Source organism: Podarcis raffonei, chromosome 4 (assembly GCF_027172205.1).
Source record: "Podarcis raffonei isolate rPodRaf1 chromosome 4, rPodRaf1.pri, whole genome shotgun sequence".
NCBI lineage: Eukaryota > Metazoa > Chordata > Lepidosauria > Squamata > Lacertidae > Podarcis > Podarcis raffonei.
Genome location: NC_070605.1, coordinates 6870546 through 6882761, shown reverse-complemented (window position 1 = coordinate 6882761; position 12216 = coordinate 6870546). Strand labels below are relative to the sequence as shown.

The 12216-nt window shown below is 48.5% G+C and overlaps 1 protein-coding gene across 4 annotated transcripts; it reads right to left on the bottom strand.

Moving 5' to 3' along the window:
- Positions 1 to 3663: 3663 nt before the first annotated feature.
- Positions 3664 to 9003, bottom strand: ART1 (ADP-ribosyltransferase 1). 4 transcript variants are annotated; one of them, XM_053385111.1, is made up of 5 exons: positions 8875 to 9003; positions 7045 to 7208; positions 5636 to 6371; positions 4214 to 4252; positions 3664 to 4113 (listed from the first exon to the last, which is right to left on the bottom strand). In XM_053385111.1, the coding sequence occupies exons 2-5, from the start codon at positions 7105 to 7107 to the stop codon at positions 4013 to 4015; spliced, it is 939 nt and encodes a 312-aa protein (XP_053241086.1). In that variant the 5' UTR covers positions 7108 to 7208; positions 8875 to 9003; the 3' UTR covers positions 3664 to 4012. The 4 variants fall into 4 exon arrangements, with proteins under 4 accessions (XP_053241086.1, XP_053241087.1, XP_053241089.1 ...); XM_053385112.1 differs by having other exon boundaries at positions 8921 to 9002; XM_053385114.1 differs by lacking the exon at positions 7045 to 7208.
- Between the last annotated feature and the right edge of the window lie 3213 nt (positions 9004 to 12216).

Here is a 12216-nt window from a genome sequence, read left to right as displayed (position 1 = left end):
TGCCCCCCCATCCAAAACCCTGGAGAGCTGCTGCCAGTCAGTGCAGGTGCTGCTGAGGTCGATGGGTCACAGGACTGACCGTGTCCAAGGCAGCTTCCTAGGAATATTCCTCTTATGTTATAGAGCTGAAGAGGAGCAAGCTAAATAACTTCTGCAACAACCCGACCATCGATTCCTTTAGAAAGGGCCAACGAGTATCATGTACACTGAAACCAGCCCCACCGTAATGATGCCGATAACACTCAGCTCAATTTTTATTTTTATTTCATAAAATGTATACAACACTCGTCTGTGAAGGGAGGGGGGGGGACACACTCTGAAAACTGAAAGGACCAGATCTCGCAAGCAGAGCACCCGCTTTGTAGGCAGAAGGTTCAAAGTTCAATTCCTGCTGTCTTCCATTTGAAAAGGGATTCAAGAAGCAGGAGTTGGGAGGGGGGAACCCTGGAGTGTCAGAGGCAGAGGAAACACTGGACCCCGGTAGACAAATTCCCTGACCTCCAGTGTCCAAACATGCAAGCTGGATGAGGATGGAGAAAACTTAATACATTCAAGAAGGAGATGTTCGTGGTGAGAAGCTCAGCTGGCGTGGAAGCTCCCAGGAGCAGATCTCGTCTGAAACCAATGAAAGTTCAGCTTCAGGGCTCCTAACCCTGGAGGGACCCCAGCAGTGACTTTAGGGCACATTGCTTACAATTGTTGGGTCTTGTAGACCCCGTATTTTTCGCTCCATAAGATGAACGTGACCATAAGACACACATAGTTTTTAGAGGAGGAAAACAAGGGGAAAAAAATATTCTGAACGAAACAGTGGATGTATGATTTTTGTGGTTCATGCTGTGGCCAGAGATATGTGATCTGATGGTGAATTTGGGGTGACCCAATGCAAAAATCCTGAGGATCCATGTGGATGCGTGCTGTGTAACCAAGTTTTTGCTCCATTGCGGTCCCATGCAACAGTGATTTTTTTGGTGCGGGCTGTAGCCATGGACATTTTTTTGGTGTGGGCTGTAGCCATGGACATGCTATGTGATCTGATGGTGAATTTGGGGTGACCCAATGTAAAAATCCTGAGTCTCTATGGGCTTTTACCTCCCCCCTCCCCGGCAGCCTCCCTTATCTCTCTTCCAATTCCACCGATCAGCTGCTTCCTTTCAACACTCCCTTCCTTCTTGTTTGCCTTAGTGTCTTTTCCTTAGCTGGAGCAGTTTTTTGCTCCTCCTTTTCTTCTAATTTCTCTCCTCATTGCTTTAGTCTTCCTGCCCCCCCCCCCTTTGCAAGTTTGCTGTATTTACCTCCCCCGTCCCAGGCAGCCTCCTTTATCTCTAGCGTCCCTTATCTCTCTCCCCGATCAGCAAATGATCAACGGCTTTGTTTCAACAATCCACTTCCCTCTTTCAAAAAAAAAGAAAAGAAAAAGCATCATCTGCTTTTTGCCCCTGGGCAATTCGGCTCCAGGGACCACGCACTCGCTCCATAAGACACACAGACATTTCCCCTTACTTTTTAGGTAGAAAAAAGTGCGTCTTATGGAGCGAAAAATACGGTGAGTCGCAGGACTCAAGTGGATTGATTTTCTGTTGTGTATATTTCAACAATCCCAAAGTTTGAGAGTCTGTGGCACAGATGCTGTAAAGATATAGTGGCCTGCGATGGAACAAGCCCTCGGAAGAAGAGAATAGCGGTTACCCAGACATCATTGCTGATGGCAAAGGGGTCCCCATAAGAGTTCAAGATTCAGGACCCCAGAGATGTAGGTTCACCACTGGAGGCTCCACCTGTTCTAGAGGGGACCTTGCCTTGGGGGATCATGGTGAACTAGGGGTTGTTTTAGGGAGGCAGCTGTGATGAAAAGTGCCTTTCCCTGGAATTGTAGAGTTGGGAAGGGGGACCCGAGGGTCATCTAGTCCATCCCCCTCCCACAAGGCAGGAATCACAGCTAAAGGCTCCCTGGCAGTACAGTTCCTGGGGGATTTATAAACGATATTTAATTAAACATTGTCCACAAGTGAAAACTTGGACATATTTTGACCAAGCTCTGCAAGCTGCAAGTTAGACGAAGAATACATGAGACAAAACGAAAGCAGTGATAATAAAAGGGTGGGAGGAACCCGCAGAGCGGAGGTTGGGAGTCATATGGAGGAATTAAGAATTTGTGAATCAGGAAAAAGACTTAAACAACCTAAGTCTCTTTAAGGATTTGTATATATAGTGGTATATATTGGTTCATTTGGAAATTTGTTGTTTCTTTTGTGCTTAATTTGGAATGTATAATTTTTGTTGTGTTGGAAATCAATAAAAAGCATTAAAGGGGGGGCTCCCTGGCAGGTGGCCATCCAACTTCTGCTTAAAAGCCTCCAGAGAAGGAGAGTCCATAACCTTCTGACCTGAGGCTGCAGGGCTGGGCCAGCTGTGGCCATCCCTGGGAAAGAAGGACTCCTTCTGAACCTTGAGATAGATGCCTTGCTGGTTACAGCTGGGGTTGCTGAGATCAGACACCCCGCGTGGGGCTGCCTTGCTTGGCACACCACTAGCCAATTCTCCGGAGGCTGGTTATGTCCAAATGCAGAGTCACGAAACACAGGAGTTAAGTGGGGAATTGCCCTCTGGTCCTGCCAGGGGCCTTCCCAGGAGATTCATCTGCTTGGTGGGACCGATGGAGGTGGCCTAGGTGGGCCTCCTTTGCTCTGCTCTAGCAGCCAGGCTCTTTGAATCATAGAATCGTAGAGTTGGAAGGGTCCCCCAGAGGTCCTCTAGTCCAGCCCTTCTTGGCTAACCTGGTGAGCTCCAGATCTTGTTGGACTCCAACTCCCATCAGCCCCAGCAAGCATGGCCCAATGGATGCTGGAGTCCAATGAACGCAGTGCAGAGCACAAGTTCCCCTGGTTAGCAGTCTAATGCAGACCCTCCAACATTTCTCTAATGAAAATAGGGATGCCCTGTTCCATAATAATAATAATAATAACAATAACATTGATACCCCGGCTCCTAACACATATAAAAAACACAATAAAACATCAAGCATTAAAAATCTTCGCTAGACAGGGCTACCTTCAGATGTCTTCCAAAGGTTGTCTAGTTACTTATCTCCTTGGTTTGGGGGTCACATGACTCCATACCCTCCAACATTTCTCCGATGAGAATAGGGACATCCTAAGGGAAAGTGCTAGACAGCATCTTAAAAAGCAGAGACATCACCTTGCCAACAAAGGTCCATATAGTTAAAGCTATGGTTTTCCCAGTAGTGATGTATGGAAGTGAGAGCTGGACCATAAAGAAGGCTGGTCGCCGAAAAATGGATGCTTTTGAATTATTGTGCTGGAGGAGACTCTTGAGAGTCCCATGGACTGCAAGAAGATCAAACCGATCCATTCTGAAGGAAATCAGCCCTGAGTGCTCACTGGAAGGGCAAATCCTGAAGCTGAGGCTCCAAGACTTTGGCCACCTCATGAGAAGAGAAGACTCCCTGGAAAAGTTCCTGATGTTGGGAAAGATGGAGGGCACAAGGAGAAGGGGACGACAGAGGACGAGATGGTGGGACAGTGTTCTCAAAGCTTCCAGCATGAGTTTGACCAAACTGCGGGCGGCAGTGGAAGACAGGAGTGCCTGGCGTGCTCTAGTCACGAAGAGTCGGACATGGCTAAACGCCTAAACAACAACAATAACAAAGGGAAAGTGGGACATTCCGGGATCAAATCATAAACCGGGACGTCTGCTGTAAATCCAAGACTGTTCCTGGAAAATAGGGGTTTTTGGAGGGTCTGTTAACGCCAATTACGTAAATTGCTACTGCAACAGCAAAGGGATAATGGGGTGAGATGCCATGGAGCTCTTGCCAGCAACACACTCTGGGTTTAGAAAGCGGCTTATTTGCAGCCGCCGACCTGCTTGGCTCTTAACTCAAGCAAAGACTAACGTTTGCTCTCAGCCGCACTCGATTTGCTCCTGTTTTGCTTCCCCAAGAGCGGACTATGCGAAGGGTGGAGGAGAAGCAGAGGTTTGATCCTGGAGATCAGAGGAGGTCTGGGGGTCCCAGGGTGCCAGCAAGGAGGAGGGGACCCCAGAGAAAGAAGGACATTTGGACACTGGCAGAGAGATGGCTCTGACTTGCACCTGTCAATATAAGAAAAAAAGGAGGGGACTTTAGCATACTTTTAATAGCATGAGTGTCTGGGGTGGGGTGTGGGGAGAGAATTATCAGCTACTCCCTCACCTGAACTGGTCTGGCACCTTGGGGGCTTGCACTTTTTCTCTGCAAAGAGCAAAGCAAAGATAGTTATAAGCAAGTCATTCATAGAATCATAGCATTGTAGAGTTGAAAGGGACTCCTCAGGGTCATCTAGTCCAGCCCCCCGCAATGCAGCAATCTTGACCAAAGATCCCCCGACAGAGGGGCATCCGGCCTCTGCTTAACAACCTCCAAGGAAGGAGAGTCCACCTTCATTATTCAGAACAGAGGTTTGCACAACCCACCAAGGAGGATAGCAACACAATAAAATGCAAAACAGCAACAATTAATTGCACAGTTTTGCAAAATCCATTTAGCATGGTTTAGTTTGATTAAGTCAACAAAATGCACAAGCTTGATCCAGGGGTACCAGCTTGTCAAAGTCGGATAGTTCATTTACACTCCAGCACACACCCCAGCCACCTCCTTCCCTCTAAGAGCCCAGCTAGGTAATATTTGGGAATGACTGGTCTAGTGTTCCTCAGGCAAGGACAGTTACCTGCTTTCTGGAAAAACTGACATTACAAAACATCATGGGTGTCATTACTGAGCAGCTCAAGAAATTTAGACTGGGACACAGAATATGTCCCTCTTCCCCACCCCGCAGAGCCAGGGGGATCTCTACATTGCAAATAATAACATGTTTAGTGCCTCTCTAAGGGAGGGACGCAAGTGGCGCTGTGGGTTAAACCACAGAGCCTAGGACTTGCCGATCAGAAGGTCGGCAGTTCGAATCCCCGCAATGGGATAAGCTCCCGTTGCTCGGTCCCTGCTCCTGCCAACCTAGAAGTTCAAAAGCACGTCAAAGTGCAAGTACATAAATAGGTACCACTCCAGCGGGAAGGTAAACGGCGTTTCCGTGCGCTGCTCTGGTTCGCCAGAAGCAGCTTAGTCATGCTGGCCACATGACCTGGAAGCTGTACGCCGGCTCGCTCGGCCAGTAAAGTGAGATGAGCGCCGCAACCCCAGAGTCGGTCACGACTGGACCTAATGGTCAGGGGTCCCTTTACCCTTTACCTTTAAGAGAGGGGTTACCAAGGCTTTGGCTGGCTAAGGACAAAATGCTCCCCCTGCGATTTCATCAGGGTTGGCATGTTGTAGAGTTCAGCTGTGGTCTTCCCCCAAATTTTGACTGGATCATCTGAATAGGTTTGTACACATCCAGGCACTCAAGGGTTGTGATCTCTGCAATCCAAAATCCCCACTCCCTTTTGATTGGCTTGCTGAATGACCTGGAAATTTCCTTTTTTCTTTTGTTCCAGATGCAGCTTGGCTGGCTGTCTTGAGCCACCTGCGCTGTTTGGATTACATAGAAAGGAGAATGTGGCGACCTTGCACATCTATGGGTGCTATATAGGGGGTTATTATTTTTTTAACTCTGTTGCTCCCCAGCAACAGGACTGTTACCTTTCACAAAGACACAGTTGTGGACGCTGGAGTCTTCGAGGGAGAGGAGCTGGATGTAAGTCGTCTCCTTGGCTTTGGTGAAGTTGGCCACCTTGAACTTCTCGAAGGGGGGGATGAGGACCTCTTCCTCGCCGGGGAAGAAGGAGAAGTTCTTGATGTTGACCCCATAGCAGGTATCAATGGTGAAGAAGGTGTCCGTGCCGAACTGCAGGGCGCTCTCGTTCTTCAGCGACGAGGACGTGAAGTGACCAAAGCGGACTGCCTTGAGGCGCTCAGAGGTGAAGCGGACGTTTCGCACCCCGCGGTACACCTTTTGGCACCTGGGGTGAGAGGTGGTCCCCAAAGCGTGGAGGGCCCTGGTCAGGAGGAAGTGAAGGGTCTTGAAGTTGAAGTTGTTGAGGTAAGAGTCTCTCGTGCGCCCGGCTTCCCTCACGGCTGCGTTGAAATCCCTGTGGAGGCGCCCTTGGATGGTGTAAGCCATGATGGCGATGACGTACTCGGGCTTGAGCCCTGCGGGCAAAGGGGTTTTCCTCCCCTCCCACTGAGAGGAGGCCTCTTCCCAGGCCTCGGCATAGACTCTGTTTTGGGCGAACTCCGTGCGGTTCAGCTCGGCCAGCTCAGCCTCCATCTGCTCCGCACATCCCTTGTACTGGTCATCGAAAGAGGTCAAGGCCATGTCGAGTGGGGACACTTTGATGGGGAAGAGGTCTCTCCTTTGGATGGGGAAACAGAGGACCTGGAGCAGAAAGAAACGTTAATTGTTTAATTGTACATCAAAATGGAAAATAGCTCTTATGTGTATTGCTAAAGGGAACATGGAAAATTCCATTGAAGCTAAGTAAGATATCTCTGGTACCTAACAGGTTGATAATCAGCTGAGAATGTCTCCCTGCTACTCTCTCACGTGATGTTTAACTTTAGACCACACAAGTAAGATATTCAGTTGCAAATCTCCATTTTGAGGGAGTGGCCTTTGTTCTCAAACCACCAAAACAAAAGGTTGTAATAGTGATGATTCTTTCTACGAGGGAACAACCTCAGGCTGGAATGGAGTCTGTGTGGAGTGAAAGAGTTTTGATTCCAGTTCTGTTTGGAGTAATTTTACATTTCTGAGGAGCTGAACCCGGGCTTGAAAAGCACATGATTTTATGCAACTATTTGGATGTATCACTATTGTTTTAAGTCTGCTTTGAAGAAAATTCTGTGAGTAAAGCTTTGAAGCCATATTTTTGGTCTGGACCATTTTTTATTCCAAGAAGAGTCAGTTTTTATTCATCCTATTGCTTCCATGGGTGCAATACTTATAACCACAGTAAGGAATACACGAGGAGATGGCTTGAGGAGGCTGATGGGCGGAAGTGTGTGTGTATCCTGATTTTTAATTCCCTCTGCTTGCACCCTCTTCATACCTGAAGGTCTCCTGGGAATATTCCCACCAGGTGAAGCAGCAGGAGCACAGAGAAAGGGGCCATCTTCACCGCCCTCTCCTTTGAAAACAAAACAAAAGAAGCAAGTTTTTCTCTCCAGCCTGGATATCTCACAGCCGTGTCTTGACACTTGAGGGTTCACAGATCTGGTGAATTCAAGGTAAGGTTCAAGCTTTTGATTTGCATCAAAACAAAAACAAACTTTGCCTTCCTCCCAAACCACAAAGTCGGGGGGGGGGACACCCCAAATTACAAGCCTAAAAGTATGTTTTGTTAACTTTGGCTGTCGAGGTATTGCAGCCAATATTTTCAGTCCTTTATATAGCACAATTGCCAAGGGAGGAGAGGAAAAGCAACAGGCAGATTGCTTCGTGGAGCAAACCTGGTTTCTGCTGCTCCAGAGGGTAGGAGCCGAGACGCTGGATTCAAATGGCAAAGAAAGGATTCCGACTGAGCACTAGGAATAACTTTCTGAGATAACTTTTCATCCACATTTCTGCTCAAATGATACTTTCTAGGCCTGGGTCTGAGAGGTTCTCCTTGCTGCTTTCCCCAGGAAAACCTCCTGTTTCCTTCTGAATCATAACAAAGTTCAGCTGGGTTTTCTGCAGTTTGACATTTGTTCCGATTCCGTGGTAAACAGCAGATTTTCCCAGGGAAAGTGGCAGATCAAAAATGAAACCTCTCAGATCCGTGCCTAAGAAAGTACAGAAGTGTGGCTGAATCCCAAGTGCTGTTCATTTTGGGAGCAGACTCCAAAAAAGTGTTTTTTAAGGATTGCCACCTGTCAGGGATCCTTGAGCTGCGATTCCTGCCTTGCAGGGGGCTGGACTAGATGACCCTTGATACCCCTTCCAACTCTGCACCTCTGTGATTCTAGGCTGCTCAGTCTGCTCCCAGTATAAGCAGTTAGGTAGGAAAGGCTTCAGAGATTTTGCCCCCACGATGCCCCCGAAGAGCAGGGTCATTGGTTAGAAATTCTATTATGTAATAAAGGTAAAGGGACCCCTGACCATTAGGTCCAGTCGTGGCCAATTCTGGGGTTGCGGCGCTCATCTCACTTTATTGGCCGAGGCAGCCGGCGTCCAGCTTCCGGGTCATGTGGCCAGCATGACTAAGCCGCTTCTGGTGAACCAGAGCAGCGCACGGAAACGCCGTTTACCTTCCCGCTGGAGCGGTACCTCTTTATCTACTTGCACTTTGACGTGCTTTCGAACTGCTAGGTTGGCAGGAGCAGGGACCGAGCAACAGGAGCTCACCCCGCCGGAGGGATTCGAACCGCCAACCTTCTGATCAGCAAGTCCTAGGCTCTGTGGTTTAACCCACAGCATATGCAAATAGAAGTGTGCAGGGAAACAATTCAGAAGCAGAGAATTGCAGCTCCCGACTGAGGTGCCTCGGGGCTCAGTATTCTGCAGGAGGGATTCAAGTGCGTACCAGAAAAAGAACAAATCCGCTTCTCTTTTTTTTTTGCACTTTGGAAAGCAATGGGGGAGATGAACAAATGACACACCGGAAGGCAGGTAGACATTCTTCAAGCAACCCAAGATGAATGCAGAGTGAATGCTCATGGTTGTTTTAACTGCCTTGCCAAGAAATCAGAACAAATGCTCTGTAAGAAATCAATAAATCTGGATATAATCTGACTTCCATGTGAGCATTGGGCAGACGTATCAGGATGAAGGCTCAGTAAACAGCTCATCTGAAATAACCTGCAGCGTCATCCACCCAGTTTTAAGGAGTTCAGGGCAGGGATGAATCATCTAGCCCAACCCGGAAGCTCGGCTTCAAAGAGCAAGAAATTGTTCTTACACTGGGTTCAAAGAAGCAGCAATCCCTTGACTTCTCTCTCTCTCACCATCAGAAAATAAAATGGTCAGACTTATCTGTGCCCTGTTCCCGCTCTGCAGCCGCTTCTCGCGCCCGAGTGGCTCCTCTCAGCTGTGGGACGCCGTTCTCTGGACGTGACAGGTGGCAAAGGGGCTTTTTATAGAACCCACTGGAAATCCCCGCCAGCGCTGCTCACCCTTGAGCTATTAATATTCAAGAGCCCTCCAACAATTTTGCTCGCGTTGTGTGCATTGGGTGGTATTCATAGAACTGTGGCATGGGCAGGGGGACACTGAGAGTCATCTAGTCCAGCCCCTGGCAATGCAGGAATCTCAGCTCAAGGATCCCTGGCAGAATCAACAGCGTTTTACTCAGAGCAAATGAATGGACCTGAACTTCATTAATTTGGGGGGGTCTACCCTGAGTAAAACAGAGCTGAATACCAAGGGTAAATAATATAGTCAGGCATCCCTCTCGAATACAGGGCAGGGTAAAAGGTAAAGATAAAGGACCGCTGGATGGTTAAGTCCAGTGAAAGGTGACTATGGGGTTGCGGCGCTCATCTCACTTTCAGGCCGAGGGAGCCGGCATTTGTCCACAGACAGCTTTCCGGGACATGTGGCCAGCAGGACTAAACCGCTACTGGTGCAACAGGAAACTGTGGCAGAAGCCAGAGCGCACGGAAACACCATTTCCCGCCGGAGTGGTACCTATTTATCTACTTGCACTTTGATGTGCTTTCAAACTGCTAGGTTCGCAGGAGCTGGGACAGAGCAATGGGGATTCGAACCACCAACCTTCCGATCAGCAAGCTCAAGAGGCTCAGTGGTTTAGACCACAGTGCCACCCACTTCCGCTACAGGGCAGGGGCTCCTTCTGGGTCAACATGTTGAGAGAAAGTCCTGGATCAACCAGTCGATTGGCATCCGTCTGTCTCGGGAGACAATGGAGAAGTGCTCCTTTGGGGGTGAAGGCAAACTGCTGAAGAGTTGCAGCGCCTGCTGTGGCTGTAGAGACCGATAGGGGAGAGAGATGTTTTGTTGCAGCCGGGGCAGAGGAAGGCATCCGGTTGTGCTGCAGCAGATGTGGCAGGGGGTTTCTCCTCTCTGCACTCCCCCCAGAAGTCATTCCTCTGCCAGGCCCTGCTGTGGGTTGACTGGGAGCTGCCCGGCTTAAGAGTAACTGACCAGTGAGACAGGATGATCTCTCCCACCAACGAAGGCAACCCGCAGCACTCACACTGGAGGCCAATCAGGTTGAGCTTATAACTCATTTTTGCTGCATTAACAGCACCCAAATGACCCCTCTGGGGCACAAACCTGCGCAGTGTGTCTGGAGGTCCTGGGCTGCCAGCCCCCTAATTACACAAGAGCTAGAGGCTGACAGGCAAACTAGAGAGCTCAGCAGATCCTTGATCACGGAGACCCTCTGACGGGGGCTTCTGGTGGTTCCCCATGCAGCCCCTGAGGCTCACTTGGCCTCGACTAGGGACCAAACCTTTAACATGGCAGGCTGTTTCCTGTGGAACTCCCTGCCAATAGACCTTCAGCAAGAAACATTCTTGTCTTTCTTCAGATGCCTTCTGAAAACTGTACAGGCCTTCACCGCATGAATTTTTCTTTAAACCAATCAGAATTTACCAGTGTTTTAAATTACCGTATGTTTTGTTGTATTTTGTCTGCTTAGCCACCTCTTTTTTTTAATGAAAGAGCGGATTGCAATTTCCAGATAAATAAATTAAAAGCAGGTGGTGTGATGAACTGTCACAAGACAGAGGGCACCAGGGAAGCCTCAGAATCTCCTGGGAAGTAACGCTGACACAAAACCCCACACGTTAACCAGCTAAAAGAATATAGGTTTCACCACGACGACACCCCCCTCCCGCCACCCCTTCTTTTCATCCCCAGACTTAACGCTAACGTCCCACAACAAATGCAGCTGATCTGTAGAAAACACAGCCTGGAAAAAGAGACAATGCACATATTTTTGTAAACCAAGAAAATCTTTAACAAAAATTGTTTTAACGAAGAACCACCTCCTGGGGGAATCTTGCACCCCGTAATACACAACCTTAGCCAAGCTGGTACCCTCCAGATATTTAGGACTACGACTTCCACCAGCCCCAGCCAGCTTGAGGGAGGCTGTCCCAGGACAATGAAGCTGCCCTGACCCAGGAAGAATTTTGAAGGGAGAATCCAGTGCGAAGCCACTGGCTGGAATTTGACATGCTGGAACTTGGCTTCAACAAATTCTGGGAATAGTTGGCTCGCCACCCAAAGGGCTCACCCACACTGTCTCTTCACCCCTATTTGAATGGTCTTGCTCCCCAATTAATTCCTCCAGGTCCAAAGGCTTTTCTTGATGTTGCCTTGCAAAAATCCGATCTTACCAACTGAACTGAAGCTCAGTTAAGCAAAATCTCTCTTTGCATCTTTTGCGCATCTGATAAGATCCGATTCAGCAGACAAGGTCGAATATTCGCAAGGAAATGAGAAAAGCTCTCAGAGCCTGGGAAATCAACTGAGACACGACAGGATCAAACCAAAGAGTGGGGATGAAATATACTCCTGAGTCGTGTAGTGATTTCATGCTCTTTGCTGCAGCTTGTAAACAGTGAATGAATTCCCCCCCAAAACCTCTGGCTTTATATACATTATTTATGCAATGGGTCCCGTGTGATTGGCTAGCTCTGCTTCCCTCCTGGAGCCTGATTGGGCTGCTCCTGCACGCCAATCAAGTTGTTGCATTCTGGGATCCTAGCTGCCTATTTTCCTAGGATCCAAGCTCAGTACATAACAGGGGATGGGTCCAAAGTTATTATCCCTCTTGCGGGGCTTGTTTTACTATTGCTTTTGCTACATCTGCCTGGTGATTAATCGGGAGAGGCATTTGTCTCTCCTCTAAAGGAACAGTGATCCTGCCCATGTTTATGTGACCCGGGAAATCTTGCTGGAGTGGTGGGATCAGCATTCAGGAAGTGGAGCCCCCCATTTTGACCCAGTCCTATAAAAACATCTGTGCCCTGTAGCATGGCCCAACTTTCCCAACATATTGGCTAAGAATCACTGGACCACAGGAGTGCATATTATCCATAGCATATTTATTAAGTTTAGTTAATAACATCCATTTACTTGATTAACAAATTTAATGTAAGAAAGCTGGAGGCACACACACTGCATAATCTGTGCACAAGGTTGAAGCTATTGTAGAGCAAGTTTGGGGGGTGGCTGCTCTCTCCCCCCCAAAAAAAAATTGGTGACTGTTTGGGGAACTTCTGGCCCCAGTGATTCTCCGGCTGCTGGCTTGTGGCGTGGCAAAGTCAAA

Excerpts from the sequence above, each read along its gene's own strand:
- ART1 (XM_053385111.1), bottom strand. The coding sequence starts at position 7,107 with ATGGCCCCTTTCTCTGTGCTCCTGCTGCTTCACCTGGTGGGAATATTC. Across the intron at positions 4,253-5,635 it reads CAACTGTGTCTTTGTGAAAG|AGAAAAAGTGCAAGCCCCCA; the intron begins GTAACAGTCCTG and ends TGCTCTTTGCAG. Across the intron at positions 4,114-4,213 it reads AAGGTGCCAGACCAGTTCAG|GTGCAAGTCAGAGCCATCTC; the intron begins GTGAGGGAGTAG and ends TTATATTGACAG.